We start from the raw sequence: 17,672 nt of genomic DNA, 5'->3' as shown, positions 1-17,672 counted from the left end.
TACAGGACAAACTTGTACAAATCAAAATCCACAGCAGGTAGAGGACAACATCATGCTCAGAGGTGTGTTGAAGATCCTGAAAGGAGGAGACATTGGCTCATAGTGGAGACTGCAACATCTGAACAAGTTCTGGTTCATTAATGTCTGGTCCCATGTCAGTAGTAGAGTAGGAGGAAGCACGGGATAGCAAGTCTGTCACTATATTTTTATGGCCAGGATTGAACTAAGGTAAAAATTTTACTGCTGAAGTCTCTCCAACCAGTGGTAAATCCTAAGGAGTTTGCGTACAATGCCTGATGTTGATAGTAGGGCTGCGATTGCCTGATGGTCAGTGTGTAACATGAATGTCCACCCACAAAGAAACATATGCTACTGTTTACAAGCGAGAGCTTCATGCTCACCTACAAGGTACTTTTGGTCAGCTGTACTTGGAGCCTTGGAGGAAATGGGTCTTTTAGTGGATTCAGTATATGCGAAAACACTGCTCCTAGTGCTACTCTGGAAGCATCACACATAACAAAGGTATGGCTAGAGATAGCAGTGAGCTGTACCTTCAAGGGATTGAGAGCTTCTGAACAGGTGGGAGTCCAGGACCAAGGAAATTCCTTCCTCAGTAGGCAACATAGTCAGGCTGTGGAGGAAGAGTACTGTGGCAGAAATCAAAGACAGCAGGCAGTCTTTCTGAGACGTGAGGCCACCTGGGCTACATTTGTGGGCTCAAGGATGTGCTGGATTGCTTCCAAATGAGACGGGAATGGAGACAGGTCATTGACAGCTACACAAAATTTCACAAACTTAATGGAAGGCACTAAGAAAACTCATTTATCGCCAATCAGTATGAGGTGATGTTTAGCGAATACCCTGTGGAGGTGCTCATCTTGGGCAGCCAGGGTTGGACTATGCATGACTGTTATCCAGATATAGGACCAGCCAAGGAATCTTGGAAAAGACAGACATCACATTCTGAAAACAGGTTGCGGGGCAGAGCAGTGGCCAAATGGTACCTTAGTATAACTAAACAATCAATTGGCAGCAACAGCAGCAGTCAAAACTCTTTCAGGGTGGAGAGAAACATGCAGGTACCCACTAGTAAAAAGGTCCAATTTGGACAATATGTTGGAGTCACTGAACTGGGTGCGGAGTGCCTCGGTGGTTGGCAAGGGGTATTTACCTGGTGTTATGGCTTTTTTCACCCCACAACCCTGAGATCAATGCAGAAGCGTAAACCCCATTTCTACGTTTTGCTTTTACTAGTTTTTCAGACCCACAATGATGCACTAACTGGTTCAATTATGCCTTTCTTCAACATGTTGCATAGTTCAGCAGCCATAACCATCCTGGAGGGTCAGGGAACTCTGAATAGTTGGATGATAGAGTGCATGGAAGGATCAAGTAGTGGCTGGTGCTTAAAAGTTGAGACAATCCAAACCTGTGAAAAAAGCTGGTCATTGCTAAAGCTATGGTGAGAAGATATGGAGAACAGCTGACCACTTAGTGCCTAGTAATATAAATCCCTGGGCTGTAAAGAAGTTGGCACCATAGTGGGCGAGATAATAAAATAATTCATTACATTTATATAATGCTTTTCTCACTACTCAAAATGCTGCCACACAGGGAGGACTCTGACAGCAATGAAGTAGCACAAGTACTGTGCCACCTGTGTTGCATGAAATGGGGTGCCAAACAAGTATTTTCGGCTATAGCAGACAGGCAGAGAGAGTGCAGAGTTTCAATTTTAGCACTGCTATAACTGCCCCGGAATAGCAGAGTTTAGCAGTGAGAGTGAAGTGAGAGAAAAGCTGTTTAACTGTGGTCACATTAAGCAGAGACACAGCTATCCCAGTGTCCAAGAGCAGAGCACTGTCCAGCTCCAAAGTAGGCGCATTTTGAAGGTTAGGGCTGTGGAACACACCAAGTGAATGGTTGTGGATGCAGTCCAAAGAGGTTAAGCTTCCCGCAGTTCTGGCACCTGTATTGTCTGTGGGGCAGCGGAGTGCTCTAGACCTATGATCAATGGAACCACAGTTCCTGCAGTGCAGTTTAGAAATAGCCAGCAAATGCCTTGTATAGTGACCACTGAAGCTGTCCCGAAATGAAACTGCGTTCTCGTTTGTGGCACTGGAGCATTCAGTTACTTGTCATGTGGCAGCGTGGTGCTGTACCAGGGAAAACGGCAAGTTTAGCCTTAAGTTCAGTGGCTGACTCCATTTGAAATGCCATATCAACTGCTTTCACGAGCCTTGTATCATTTGGTGCCATCCATAATCTTTAACAAATTCTACGATTACTGGTATGTTCTGCAAGTTGGTTCCAGATAAATTCCTCATGTAAATCAAACTTACAAAAGCTGGCTAAGCCCTACAAGTCTGCCATGAACTGACTTGCCAGGCTGCGGATGACGGAGATGAAAGAGGATTCATGAGATGAGAACAGTTTGAAGTGTAGAGAAATGAGAAGCCAGGAGGCAAACTGATGTAGAACATCCAGATGGAGTTCCAAGGGTTTTAAAGGATGCATTGGTGTTCTGTGCCTAAGCAGTATATACGTATGGCAGTTTTTACAAGCATTGCTCACCTCGTCCAGACCAACAGCTGCTAAATAAAGTCTCAAAAGATTCAATCCAGTTACTCCATGGCACTGGCAGCTTGCCCAGCAGTGCAAGGAATGCAGAGGGTGGTGGGAATGAAACCTCCATTATCATCACCAATGTTGTATTACCAAAATGAAGACTGCACAACACTAAGTATGCATGCAACAGCTTTTTTCCCCAGACACAGTGCTATTGCTAGTTCAATAAAAGCACATGCTTCACTAATGCATAGAAAGGCAGCACAAAATATAGTGCAGTCAAGGTTGTGCAGGTATAACATCCTTGGTAACCAATACTACATTCACTAGAACACATCTTTTAAATCACTTAACATTATTATACCCAAGGAACTATTTACCTACTGCTACCTAAGATGGGCACTATGGTAGAGTATTTATGAACATGGGAGTGTAAAGTAAAAGCACTAACCAAACTTCCAAGCAGGTCACTCCACATGTAGAGTTTCTCTGTTCTACCAATAGCCAAGTCAGCTTTTGTTTCCCCCAACAATCCAAAGATATGAAATACATGAGAAATCAAAAACAACAAAACACTGCAATCATGCAGCTCATTTAAAAAAAAAAAAAAAAAAACCCCAACCACACACATGTGGGTAACCTTGTGGATTTTAAAAATCAGATAAAATCGGGGATTTCTTCCTACATTCCAAATATACTAAAACTGACCTAGTAAGAGACAGCATACCCTACAATAAATTTGTAAACAAACCAGGATTTCTTTGCATCTTGTCCCCCAATAATACAGAGATTGGCTGCCTTCCCAAAAGGTAAAGGAAGAAGTTCTGAAATGTATAGAAAGAAAGAACCTTGAACCATATGGCTCAACACCTTAGATCAAAGTGTCCCTCCAAACTTTGTATACTGACAAGGAAAGTTAATTGTAGGCGATCTCATAACATTGTACACAATGCATCCCATGAGCCTGGCTAATTTGAAAATGTGAGAAAAGGAGTTTCAGGACACTAAGTTACGACTAGAAGAAACGGAACCCAATGTAAGCCAAGAAAAAGCACATCAGGTGGCAAGCCCCTTTCCAACTATTACATGCAATGGTGCCAGCATAATGTTTGGGAGACACTTCGCAGAACTGGCATTTAGGGCTGAAATGAATGGAAAGTTTTATTCATTTTTTTAATACATTTAAATTTTCAAAAAGCAGAAATTTATAATAGCATACTATTAAAATAAATGACACAGACATAGTACAATCAACAGCTTCAAAATCAATACTAGAACTACAAAGAGAAAAAAAAGACAAGTAGGCTGAATAAAAAAAGCTGCCGTCTATCAAAGAGCAAAAACTGGAATGCAAGTATAATCAAATTAAGGTCAAAATTTTACGTTCCTTTTGGTAGTGCACACTATAATGCCCAAGACTTAAAATAATCTACTTTAAATTGAAAGACAGTCTGCGACATGCCCAGAAATGATCTTTGTCTAACCAAAGGCTCAACCAGTAAAAATGGCCAAAAAAAAAAACAAAAAAAAAAAACACACAACACCAACAACAAAACAAAATCCTGCGATTTCCCCCCACTCAGAGATGCTTATACTAAGAATTTGGGCTGCATGGTTCAGGAATTTGTTAAAGGACTTAGCTCAGTGAAATCTCACTTTAGAAATAAAGTAAGAGAAAAAAAAAAGGCACAAGTTTTTATTTTTGGTGTTTATCACACTTAAAACTCACCACAAGTGATATATCCTGTATTTCACCAATTCCAATATTGATTTTCTTTCGTTCATTCACAGGAAGGCGAATATTCACTAGATAATACTTATGGGCAACTGTTCCCACTTCCATTAACGGCAACAAATCGCAATCATAGGGGCGACCGTCATTTTCCGAGGTCTACAAATGGAGAAGATTAACATTCAGAAGTCTAAAGCAACAAATAATTAAATAGTATTAACTATGAATGAAACAAGATTTTAAAGCCATTCGCAAACACACACATATACAAATTTCTGCAATGGTGGTACAAAGAAAAGAAGCACTTAAATGACACCAGTTTCACTACCTAGCTTTCACAATACACCAGCAATAATTCTCATTTAGGCATCTAATAAGACAGAACATTTTAAAATTGAAACAGTAACCTTTAAATTAACCTCATACCTTAGGATATTTGAAAACACAGTTTAGTTTGCGCTGTTCTTTTGAATGTGCCATTGGTGTCCATTCAGTGTCAGTATGATCATTATCTCTATAAGCCAGGGAAACATCAATTGTGACTACTCCTTCATCTGCAAGACAAAAATGGAAATTTTGCAGGCCTTCAAAACAAAGCTGCATCCTAAGAGTTACTTTTTCACCCACACTTACACAACATTTAAACATTACATGGTTTACAGACCACTAAAATGAAAATCAATTCATATTACGGATATATGAAAGAAAAACACACAAATTCACACAACAGTTGCAAAACAGAAGCAGCAATATTTCAAACATGGAAGAAGAGGGAATACACATTTCAACACAGTCAAAACAAACTAACTACTGTATACTTACCTTGTATAAAAATAAAGCTCTATTATCCACCAACGCTTTGTTACTGACACCGAATAAAAAAGCACTGTATTCTCACTAAGGATGAGGAGAACAACACTGACCCGACGACAGAAGTTTGCAGCAGAACAAGTGTGGGAATGTTTTGGCTTGTCATTATTACTGTAGTGCTAATAGCATTTCAACAGAAAGTGCATAGGGTGCAAGGCTCTTCTCATAAGCACACAGTGGAAGAATAATACTGAGATTATATAGACAGCTGAGGATTGTGCTTGTTGGTCAATAGCAACAGCAGACCATACAAAGCAAGTATAATGGAAATTAAAATATGGCTATTGACAGTCCATTTCTTTTTCTCTTTAGATGCAATAAAAGCACATGGCTTAATTTAATGAAAATTTTCCATAGAAGGTACAAGTTAGATTTGCAATACAGAGCTCTGAACTCAAATAGTTCCTCCCTATTGAAAAGAATAATCATGCCATAATGAAAAGTAAACTGGACACTGGGTGCAGTGAGATTATCGCATAGCTCTCAAACCACAGTTTTCATCTTTAAACAGTCATGAACAAACATGTGACAGGTAAATTTGAGAACTTTTAGAAACATAAATATATCACACGGATATATCTAATCTTACCTGTAATATAGACTATTCTGAAATTCAGTATTGCACATCAGCCATTGTTCATATCAAAATATCTTGCTGAAAGTCAAATTTCACATTAGCAACATATTACGTTTGCTGCCTGCCATGGCTACAGCTGCATATTGAGCAAAAGTAAAAAAAGTCACTTTTACTAAACAATCCGAGTCATATTAAATGCTGCCTGTAGCATTTGAGCCAGATACTCTAATATTGTATGTCATTGTGTTCCACAGATAAAGCTTGGCAACTGCTCTCCCAGATCAAATACAGAATTAACCTCAAAAAAGTAGCACTCTTTAGATATTACTCCCTGTAGCCAAATGAGACTGAATTGTTTAAACTAAACTAAAGGATCTACTATAGCAAGACCCATCTGTTTGATTCCTAATCCAGCCACTCTGCCCATCAACCCACACTTATCCAAGTGATCTGGTTCAAGCAACTCAGCTCTTTTGGCTAACCCTGATCCCAAATGCATAGGAATGTGCAAAAAAAAAAAAAAATGTAATCTTTTGCTGCAAACTACCAAGTGAATGCAATTTGGATTGGTGAAGTTCATACAAATAAAACATCAACCCAAGTATAAAGGTAGAACAAGGACAAGTATATATTTAATCAGTTCACAAAAGCTACCAACGTATAAACAAAAATACCTTATCATTCAAATTTTTTATACCAACATGTTTACATGTCTACAGACTCTGGGTGCATTAGCTTAGTGTTAGGAAACTTTTTAAATCTTTCTAGCCCAGTGTTCAAATACATATGACAAAAAGGTATGCGTACAATGACATTAGACTTGCACAAGATGGGTACAGATGAAGTTACTTTAATACTATAAAATTCACTGCAATCCCAAAACAATCTTGCACACTTTGTACAGTTCATCTAAAAAGACATTTTTGAATTATCCAGCAGGCTTTCCTGGAAGTCCAATATAAATAAAGATAAAAACACACTTATCTTAAAACCAAGTCATTCATGAAGTCACTGTAAACCCTTGTGTATTCATGCATTAGATCTTAGTTTTCTTCATGGCAGCTCCCACTACATTAGGGACACTAACGAGATGGTCACTATCATCACATTGGTTACTTTAATGGCAGGCAGCCGTACAAATCCAGAGTCTTCCTTCCAATAAGCCTTTACGTAGTAGATGCACTTAAGTTACAATCAACTAGGGAATGCTGCTACTTAAACTCCAGTTTATTCAGGTCTCTAGATGCAAGACAGAAGCTGTACAAATTACAGTTTAAGGTTCTCTCATACTAAGAGTGCCTGCAGTCATCAGAATTAGGATATGGCAAGACATTCCTTGCTCGAGTCCTGTGATTTTAAAAGCTATAGGTGGATTGCGCACAATGGGAGGACTTATGTTTATTAACCAGCAAAGTTGCACTTCACAGAGCAAAAAGAAGCTCTTCTACTGTTATGAAACAAGCCAGAAATCTAGTACTCCGAGAGGGGATTACTTGTTGTTTCGATGCTCTTGTACTTTTACACAGAAGATCCTGCCAATGGTATGAATGTCAGCTCACAGCACACAAACATTCCCTCACAGCACCGAGCTCATTGCCCCAGCGACTAAGCCATTTCAACAGCTGTGTTGTTGCTGGAGTGCTGCCAAAGTCGTTTGGGGAGAGTATTCATTTCTCCTCGCTTGTGTGAATAAGCTTTATTGCACCGAGAGGATATTGGAGTCCTATTTACAGTTTGGTACCTCTTATCCATTAGTTCAAAACATCTATTGGGATCAGAAATTCTGCAATTAGGAGCTCGACAGCTTTCTTAAACAGGAAGTCTCTCTTGTTCATTGAGAGTTGAGCTCATCTGTTTGAGTGCAGCTTATGCCTTTTTGAAATAATGCTGCATTTCTTTTTTTTATCCTTCTTTAATGCTTATACGCTTTGCTAAGCTGACCTTGTAATGCCCTAAACAAAACAAACTTCAAGCAGTTTAAATAAAAGCAATTGAGGAAACTCCGCTTCATCTTTTTTTTCACTTTGATCACACTCCATTTATCCAATTATAAACCTAACTTCAGTCTGCAATCTTAACGTATATCATTAAAAAAAAAAAAAAAAAATTAATTTCGGTTCATAAATTACTCTACCATGACTAGTGGTTTATGGTTGCAGAAAGTTAAGTGGAATTCTGTGATAAATCACAAAGTGGTATTATGTGCATTATGTCTGTACTGCTTCCTGCTCATAATGTATTGCATCCTTGTGGTAATTGTTTCCTCACGTCTATTCATCTTGGATCAAACAGACATTGTTGTGTTCTTACTAAGGAATCACAATTGAGTTCCTGGAAAATTTGGTTATGCTGCCTTATTGTGTCAGAGCAATGTTGGAAAACATACAAAATGTCCTTATTTTCTTTTAAATAATTTAGAATGAAAAATTTAAAACAAAACAAGCTAGTCAAAAGGTATAGCCAAAAAAAAAAAAAAGCCAATAACAAGAGAGTCTGCAGCTAATAGGCATGCCAATACCTGCCCTAAGAAGGAATACACAGCTTTAGGAGGCAGAACATTTATGTCATTAAGGTAAATAGACACCTGAATATCATTTCTTGATAACCATCACCGCAGACAAAGTCTTTAAGAGAAGTTTGCATAAGGTATTTCATTTGTTTACAATGTGCTCATGTTCAACAGATTACAGTTCCCAAATAAAGCCACATAGTAAAATGTGTTATGAAATGAAAGACACACACCATATGAGGTGAACAAAGAAAAAGGTTCCCAGTTTCCCGTTCTGACACACACACACACACACACACAAATCCAGATTGTCTAACTCATGTGGCATATTAAAGGGATACAACTTTAGTAACCTGTCACTAGCACATGGGAAGATGCATTACACTCAACATAGGTTGATAGGCTTATTACTATCATTTATACAGAGTACAGTGAAATTGTTACCTGCAAGACATAGTCAGCATATATTTTTTAGCACCATGATTAATGAGTTTTAACAGCCTTGTCTCAAGATTCATCCTCCTTACCTGAAAGGCCTCACAACATATTTATCATAACCTAACAGCAATAAAATAAAATGTACTGAAAATACCAAATGTGGTAATGCATTCTATTACTTCTCCATTGCACAGCATTCATAAAAGCTACTATTAGGCTTACAAGATCCTCTTAATGAAGACTCAGTGTTGACATGCAGAGACAGTACACAGTATGACTGGGAGATCAATCAACAGTGATAGACTACCTTTAGCAATTTGCTCAAAATGTTACTCTCTTCTCCAAAATTATTCAAACATAGTGCAGGATTTGAGTTTCATGGTTGTGAAATTCTACAAAAAGATGTGCCTACTCCTCAAATGATACTCCGATGAATCATTCATTAAAATGATTTAACTAGAGACTTAGTTTTGCTGCTAGCTAAATTCTTGTAGTATGGACACAACCTTTAACACATCGAAGAGAGCACAGAAAAAGACAATATACAATGTTTAAAGTAGTGGCAAACTATTGTACCAAAAATATGTAAATAATGTATGCCATAGGGTTTAAAGTAGGATCCAGCAAGGGCAGAAGTCTGCTCCTTAAAGCCAACTTCACATCAAAACTGCAAGCCACACACGGATAGTAAAATGCAGGTACTACTCAGTAGACAAACATTTACACTGCTACCAAAGTTAAATACTTAGTACTACATTTCCTTCTGCTCCAAATTGGATAATGTATCTATCAATTACATTCAGTGTTGTCAATGAATGAACAGGAAGATGAATTTGCATTGAAAGTGTACTGTACATTTTTATTTCAAAAGATCGAGAATTTGTAGAAGCATTGAAAAAGCAATAATTCATCTTTTCATTGGTATGCCAACATGCATCAGCATATCCAGGTTATTCGTCTACTCAAATGTTCTACTGGTGTGTGTACACACATGTTCAAAATAAAACTAAATAAAACTATTAATGCAGATGTTAGGCTTACTCAAGATTTACAAGATTTAGTATCAAGACAAATTATGGCCCAAGCTTGACACTGGGTAAGTTATGACTACATTTTTTATTCCAATTTTATAAAATTAAAGATGTCTGGTATTTTATTTTACAGCCTTTGTATACTTTTGCCAATGAGAAGGAAGAAGTATTGAGCACACCAGAAGAATTGTATGAGTTTCACTGCAACAGCAGTATGTCCACCAGTGGGTACCTCTAAACAGCAATATGCCCCAAGGCAATAATCTGGCACAGCACATCCATGAAGAAGTGAAACCGGCATGCTAAACAGCAAAATCCGTTCCTTAAATACCACCACTGTAGGTCAACATTTCGATTTCGACTCCTTGTATCCTGCTGTGGGGTTATTTTGCATTGCAAAAGCAGATGCCCATTGCATGAGACAGCAATTGGGAACTTTGTGATTCGAAAAGTAATTATACAACATTAGGAAATTTTACTTCAGATCAGATCAGTATATACCATTTCGGATTCAGGCATGCATTTATCATACTGTTGAATACCCAAAGGGGTGATAGCAGCCAAGTTGTAATGGACCATGGGTCTAGACCAGGGGTCCTCAATCCCAGTCCTGGAGAGCCGCAGTGGCTGCAGGTTTTTGTTCTGACCTGGTTGCTTAATTAGAAAGCAATTCTTGCCAATAAAGCACTAAAAAGCTATGAAATTAAATTAACTCTGCTATGTCAGGTCATTCTCATATCCTAGATTCTCTTTCCCTTTCTATCATGCAAATGATTTGAAGGCTAAAATGGACGAGGAATTCTCAGTCCTTCACTTTTTTCTCTTCATTTTTCTTCCAAGTATTTAATTAAACCCAATAGTGCAGATAAATACACACAGGTGTAAATGTAAATAAGCTAAATGGAGAAATTCTGCTCTCTCTTGTCATTTGCATGTTATTGATAAGGAACAATTAAAATTAGCTGTTTAAGACAAAATTAAGCAATAAGGGCTCAAAATCACTAAAGTGAAGCAGAAGTATTACTTTAGCAATAAGTGCTTTTTATTAAGCAACTGGGTTGGAGCAAAAACCTGCAGCCACTGCGGCTCTCCAGGACCGTGATTGAGGACCCCTGGTCTAGACCAACAACATATTTAAAAATAATTACATTTTCACAGAGAAATAGAAAAAAAATAGCAGCAGATTTACAGAGGCAATGGCAGCAAATCAATAAGAAATAAAAGATAGGTAACATTAAACCTGATAACACTTAATGTCCGATATACTCAAAAAACACCACCACCAAAATTTCAATAGCACGTTTTCATACTTGGCATGTACCTCAAAGTACTTTACAAGAGGTTAAGGAGAACATTGCAAGAGAGAAAAAAAAAAAAAAAAAACAAAAAACACACCACCCACACACACACACACACACACCCCACTCTTTACATTTCTACATTTTCCCACATAATGAATGATATCAGTAGCACAGTAAAACCAATCACATTCTAGGGCCCTGATTATATCACAACTGTGGATCATAGTATGCCTATCTATACTAATAAAAGGCAAAGCCCTCACTCACTCACTCATCACTAATTCTCCAACTTCCCGTGTAGTTAGAAGGCTGAAATTTGGCAGGCTTATTCCTTACAGCTTACTTACAAAAGTTGGGCAGGTTTCATTTCGAAATTCTACGCCTAATGGTCATAACTGGAAGGTATTTTTCTCCATTAACTATAATGGAGTTTAGCTGGAAAGACGTGGGGGTGGAGTTTCGTGTGACATCATCACGCCTCCCGTAATCACGTGAACTGACTGTCAACGCAGTGCGTAGAAAACCAGGAAGACCTCCAAAAAGCGCTTAAGAAAACATGCATTATATAATTGAGAAGGCAGCGAAACAATAAGAAGCGAGCGAGTGACATATACTACCATATTCATGAGTGCTGCTACCTCGGAAAGAAAGCAAGGTGTAAACCTAAACTTTAAATTAAGTTCATAGACAGGCTACCGCTGGCGTTTCACATGCCCACAGGTAATTCGGGATACAAGTTTAATGAGAGGGCGGGATATAAGCGAGTTTTGATCACTTTGTAACTAAGTTAAAATTGTAGGTGAAGGGTGTGCTTATGCAAATTCCGAGACTGTGTTTGTGGGGGATTGACAGTTAAGGCGGGTGGGGGAGTCACGTCATCATCTCCCCTCCCATTCATCTCATTTCGCTCTGAGCTGAGCTCCGAGGCTAAACGCCATCTTCCGAAGCAACTTCGTCAGACTGCCACCAAATACTCACAGAAAAATCCACAAGTTAATACACACGCTGTCTCTAGAGTTTCTCCACACTGAATCCTCCAGGCACTACTTACAAAAGGTCACATTGACAATCGTGTTACGTTATTTTTAAAATCTTTCCTTTTCTTAGCACAAGCACAGCTGAGAAGCTTCGATGCATGTGCTCCATAACGCGTTAAAAAATAATGCATTTAATCGCACTTTGCATTACAAGCAAAGGGGAGCTTTTGTCAATGCATGATTTCCTGGTACACCGATTACATTGATCAGCGCATCCCGATTCATTTTACCCTCGCACCACCTTAGTTTGAGAAGAAGTATGAAAAAATATGAGGTTAACACAGAAAAACAGATCACCAATTCAAGCTTTATGAATAATCAATTCACCATCAATAATTGTTTTGGTAAAGCCATCCTCCTTCAATTTTATAATTTTTCCGCCACTAGCCATGATTAAATGAGCGGTAAAAAGTAAGAGCAAAGCGAGGGTGACTTATTTAGGCAGGCATATATATGACAGCAACACTCATGACAATTCAATCATGTTACGTTATTATTAAAATGTTTCCTTTTCTATTACTTCTTTAACACACTACTTCTCCATATATATATATATATATATATATATATATATATATATATATATATATATATATATATATATATATATATATATATATATATATATATATATATATATATATATATATATATATATATATATATATATATATATATATATATATAATGAATGACCTCCAAAGAGCGCGGAGACTTTTGATATCATGAACATGTCTGCAAAAACTGGGGTCTCCTACCCAGCAAAAGTTGAGCAACCGGCGCGTGCATAGCTGTGCTGGCCTTTGAGACGCTGACTGCGCTTCTGCCTTAAGTCAAAGTGAGCACTTTTAATTTTTTTCATCCTCCCCCTGCGCTATAGCCCAGACAAGTGCAAACACGGGACCCCTTTTCTACACCACGGCAAAATATTAAGGCGATTCACACTTTCTTTTGCACGTATACGATTATGAGGTCCTCAGCTCGGATTATGAAGACACGCACAGGAGTGGAGGACTGACTGTGCCATCACAGCCGATTAATGGCGGGGACGTCTGACCAGTCTACACAAGACCCACCACGACTGTCCCAAAAAGGCGATCATAACGTCAGCGAACACATCTCTCTATACTATATAAAAGAAAAAGCCTCTCTCTCTTAACACTGCAGAGGACACAAAACTAATTTTCTTTAAATGCCGGTAAGGCACAAATTTGAACGTTCATATAGAAAATGTAATTTCAATGTACCTGTACTTCTTAAAACGTTAATGTTTTACTGTTTAATAACTTAAAGACTATAAATTATTATTTTTCCCTTGCACTCAGTGACCAAACCTATAGACACATATATATACATATACTTGTGTGTATGTTTGTGTATATATACATACATATACACATACATACACACACACACAAACACACACACACACATACATACATATATATATACACATACATATATACACATACATACATACACACACACACACATATATAATTTGTGTGTATGTATGTAAATCATGTTACATTAATTTTTAAAATGTTTCCTTTTCTTTTTCATAACTTCTTTAACACGACAGACATACATACATACATCTCACAAAAATTAAAGGAACACTTTAAAGAAACACATTAGATACATCAGATCTCAATATGAAGTTGGATATCTATACAAATAACGACAGGGCAATGTCTTAGGAACAAAAGGATGCCAAGTCTTTTAATGGAAATAAAAAGTTTTCTGCCTACAGAGGGCTCAATTGTGTAGACACCCTAAAATCAGAGTGAAATGAAGATGTGGCAGGCTAGTCCATTTTTTCAAAAACTTAATTTCTGCTACTCAAAATGCTTTTCAGTATCTTGTGTGGCCCCCACGAGCTTGTATGCATGCTTGACAACGTCAGGGCATGCTCCTAATGAGACGACGGATGGTGTCTTGTGGCATTTCCTCCCAGATCTGTATGAGGGCATCCCTGAGCTGTTGTACAGTCTGAGGAGCAACCTGGCGGCGCCTAATGGACCGAAACATAATGTCCCACAGATGTTCTATTGGGTTTAAGTCAGGGGATCGTGAAGGCCATTCAATTGTTTCAATTCCTTCATCCTCCAGGTACAGCCTGCATACTCTTGCCACATGAGGCCGGGCATTGTCGTGCATTAGGAGGAAAATAGGACCTACTGCACCAGCGTAGGGTCTGACAATGGGTCCGAGGATTTCATCCGGATACCTAGAGGCAGTCAAGATGCCGTTGTCTAGCCTGTAGAGGTCTGTGAATCGCTCCATGGATATGCCTCCAAGATCATCACTGACCCACCACCAAACCAGTCATGCTAAACGATGTTACAGGCAGCATAATGTTCTCCATGGCTTCTCCGGACCCTTTCACTTCTGTCAAGTGCTCAGGGTGAACCTGCTCTCATCTGTAAAAAGCACAGGGCACCAGTGGTGCATCTGCCAATTCTGGTATTCTATGGCGAATGCCAATCGAGCTGCATGCTGCTGGGCAGTGAGCTCAGGGCCCATTAGAGGACATGGGGCCCTTGGGTCACCCTCATGAAGTCTTTCTGGTTGTTTGGTCAGAGACATTCACACCAGTGGCCTGCTGGAGGTCATTTTGTAGGGCTCTGGCAGTGCTCATCCTGTTCCTCCTTGCCCAAAGGAGCAGACACTGGTCCTGCTGATGGTTTATGGACCTTCTATGGCCCTCTCCAGCTCTCCTAGAGTAACTGCTCGTCTCCTAGAATCTCCTCCATGCCCTTGAGACCGTGCAGGGAGACACCGCAAACCTTCTGGCAATGACACGTATTGATGTGCCATCCTGGAGAAGTTGGACTACCTGTGCAACCTCTGTAGGGTCCAGGTATCGCCTCATGCTACCAGTAGTGACACTGACTGTAGCCAAATGCAAAACTAGTGAAGAAACAGTCAGAAAAGATGGAGGGAAAAATGTCAGTGGCCTCCACCTGTTAAACCATTCCTGTTTTGGGGTCATCTCATTGTTGCCCCTCTAGTGCATCTGTTGTTAATTTCATTAACACCACAGCAGCTGAAACTGATTAACAACCCCCTCTGCTCTACTTAACTGACCAGATTAATATCCCATAAGTTTCACTGACTTTATGCTATACTCTGATTAAAAAAAAGTATAGATAGATAGATATTTAAAATGTTTCCTTTTCTTTTTCATAACTTCTTTAACACATGACATGCTGCGCGGTATTTTACTATATATATATATATATATATATATATATATATATATATATATATATATATATATATATATATATATATATATATATATATATAAACAGCGACACTCAGTGACAAAACAATTACATTGACAATCATGTTACGTTATTTTCAAAATGTTTGCTTTTCTTTCTCTTTCCTTCTTTAACACACTACTTCTCCGCTGCCAAGCGCGGGTATTCTGCTAGTGATAAATAAATGTGGCATTCATGGAAACAGGTAAATGGCATCCTGCAACTTGCCACTCTACAGCAACCAATGTGCACACTACGTACAACACTTCCCAATCATTACTAGCCTCGGAGCAATAGGTTTGCTTGTAAACTCTGAAGTTCTTTCTTCAGTTTCTAAATGGGGTTATATGCTAAACACTTAATGAAAATGCATAAAACTCTGCACACTGGAAAATATGTCAATATAAACATGGTAACCCCCTTACTGCATATGCATATGTGTGCAATTGGCCTTAAATTATATAATCTGGGGAGAAAAGGCCAATGCAAAGAGAGATAACTGGTCATATTGTTAATGAGGTAAAACTCTTCTGAACTTCTGGTACTATTCCTACATTTGATACCACATAACACTATTTAAATGACTTAATTAAAACATGCAGGCCTTTGCTGGTAACCCACCAAAAATTCTTCCCAGCATACATTAAAGGTAAACCATATATTGTACATTAACCCTAAACTATAACCCTTTAGACATGCATATAGTCTAATCTTGTAAAGCCTCCCTGGTGGGGGTGTGTGTGCGTGCATTTATTTGTCAGTGTGGCGGTGAAAATCTTCTTCCTTACTGACATTTTCCCAGGCAGCCTGGTACAACAATGCCCCTTCATTACAGGGGCCAAGTTATCAACTAATCCTTCTATGAAAGCAAATCCTGGACAGCTTCCAAGCACCTATCCTTGAAATGTCATTTCAGGTATACTAACTTAATAAGAGACCAAATCAGCAATTAAGAAAAAATGTATTTAAAAAAAAAAAAAAAAAACCCAACACAACACACCATATAGTATAGTGTGTATAAAGAAAAATATTAAGATTTTTGATCTGACATGTCACATGCCTTCCAGTCTATTCTAGGCTTATCTTCTCATGCTAAAATTCTGTCAAGGGCAAATCAGTATGTCCTCTCTGGCCAGCAAACAGGTTCATTTAAACCTCTCACCTACTTATGTAGGGAGGAAAACCACACAAATGCCACATTGAAGAAGTAGTAACCTAACTAAAAAGGAACCTTAAAGATATATGTGGCAATGTGGCAATATGCCAAATGACATGATAAAAGGAATACTAAGAATACTGTTAGGTATATTTTTTTCAGAAAGATGTGGGGGTTAAATACATTTTGAGGTGACCCTAGACTTTTGGCATGAAACCACTATTTAGGGTAAAAATGGATCATTCTAGTAATAAGCTACTTGAAATTTTGGTTACAACATTAAATGCAGATGTTTCAGCAGTGCAAGGTAAAATGTCAAGCTTAGTTCTTGCCTTATTTACAATGCACTACTTTCTCTCTCACATCTCTACCTCTAAAGGGTTCCAAGGTTCATCGATAGCTATGTTAGACCCTGCTCCTTTTACGGGATCTGCAATCATTGAAAATATTTCCAAAAAGCTTTTTGAGGATATATTACAATATAGAGGACAAGACAATACAGTGGTGTGAAAAACTATTTGCCCCCTTCCCGATTTCTTATTCTTTTGCATGTTTGTCACACAATGTTTCTGATCATCAAACACATTTAACCATTAGTCAAATATAACACAAAGTAAACAAAAATGCAGCTTTTAAAATGATGGTTTTTATTATTTAGGGAGAAAACAAAATCCAAACCTACATGGCCCTGTGTGAAAAAGTAATTGCCCCCTTCTTAAAAAAATAACCTAACTGTGGTATATCACACCTGAATTCAATTTCCGTAGCCACCCCCAGGCCGGATTACTGCCACACCGGTTTCAATCAAGAAATCACTTAAATAGGAGCTGCCTGACACAGAAGTAGACCAAAAGCACCTCAAAAGCTAGACATGCCAAGATCCAAAGAAATTCAGGAACAAATGAGAACAGAAGTAATTGAGATCTACTAGTCTGGTATAGGTTATAAAGCCATTTCTAAAGCTGTGGGACTCCAGCGAACCACAGTGAGAGCCATTATCCACAAATGGCAAAAACATGGAACAGTGGTGAACCTTCCCAGGAGTGGCGGCCGACCAAAATTACCCCAAGGCGCAGAGGCGACTCATCCGAGAGGTCACAAAAGACCCCAGGACAACGTCTAAAGAACTGCAGGCCTCACTTGCCTCAATTAAGGTCAGTGTTCACGACTCCACCATAAGAAAG

At 38.6% G+C, this 17,672-nt stretch overlaps 1 protein-coding gene across 2 annotated transcripts in view; it reads right to left on the bottom strand.

Annotated features, from left to right (window-relative positions):
- Nucleotides 1–17,672, bottom strand: part of wls (Wnt ligand secretion mediator) — a 64,348-nt gene that overhangs the window by 25,888 nt on the left and 20,788 nt on the right. For both annotated transcript variants that reach the window (XM_039734549.1, XM_039734548.1), the window contains exons 3-4: nt 4,727–4,854; nt 4,298–4,459 (exon numbers count right to left, since the gene is read on the bottom strand). In XM_039734549.1, coding sequence (XP_039590483.1) covers nt 4,298–4,459; nt 4,727–4,854 — 290 coding nt within the window. The remainder of the gene's footprint in view (nt 1–4,297; nt 4,460–4,726; nt 4,855–17,672) is intronic.

This window comes from Polypterus senegalus, chromosome 14, assembly GCF_016835505.1.
Source record: "Polypterus senegalus isolate Bchr_013 chromosome 14, ASM1683550v1, whole genome shotgun sequence".
NCBI classification, from domain to species: domain Eukaryota; kingdom Metazoa; phylum Chordata; class Cladistia; order Polypteriformes; family Polypteridae; genus Polypterus; species Polypterus senegalus.
The sequence above is the reverse complement of the archived record's forward strand: the minus strand, read 5'-3'. Positions and strand labels throughout refer to the sequence as shown.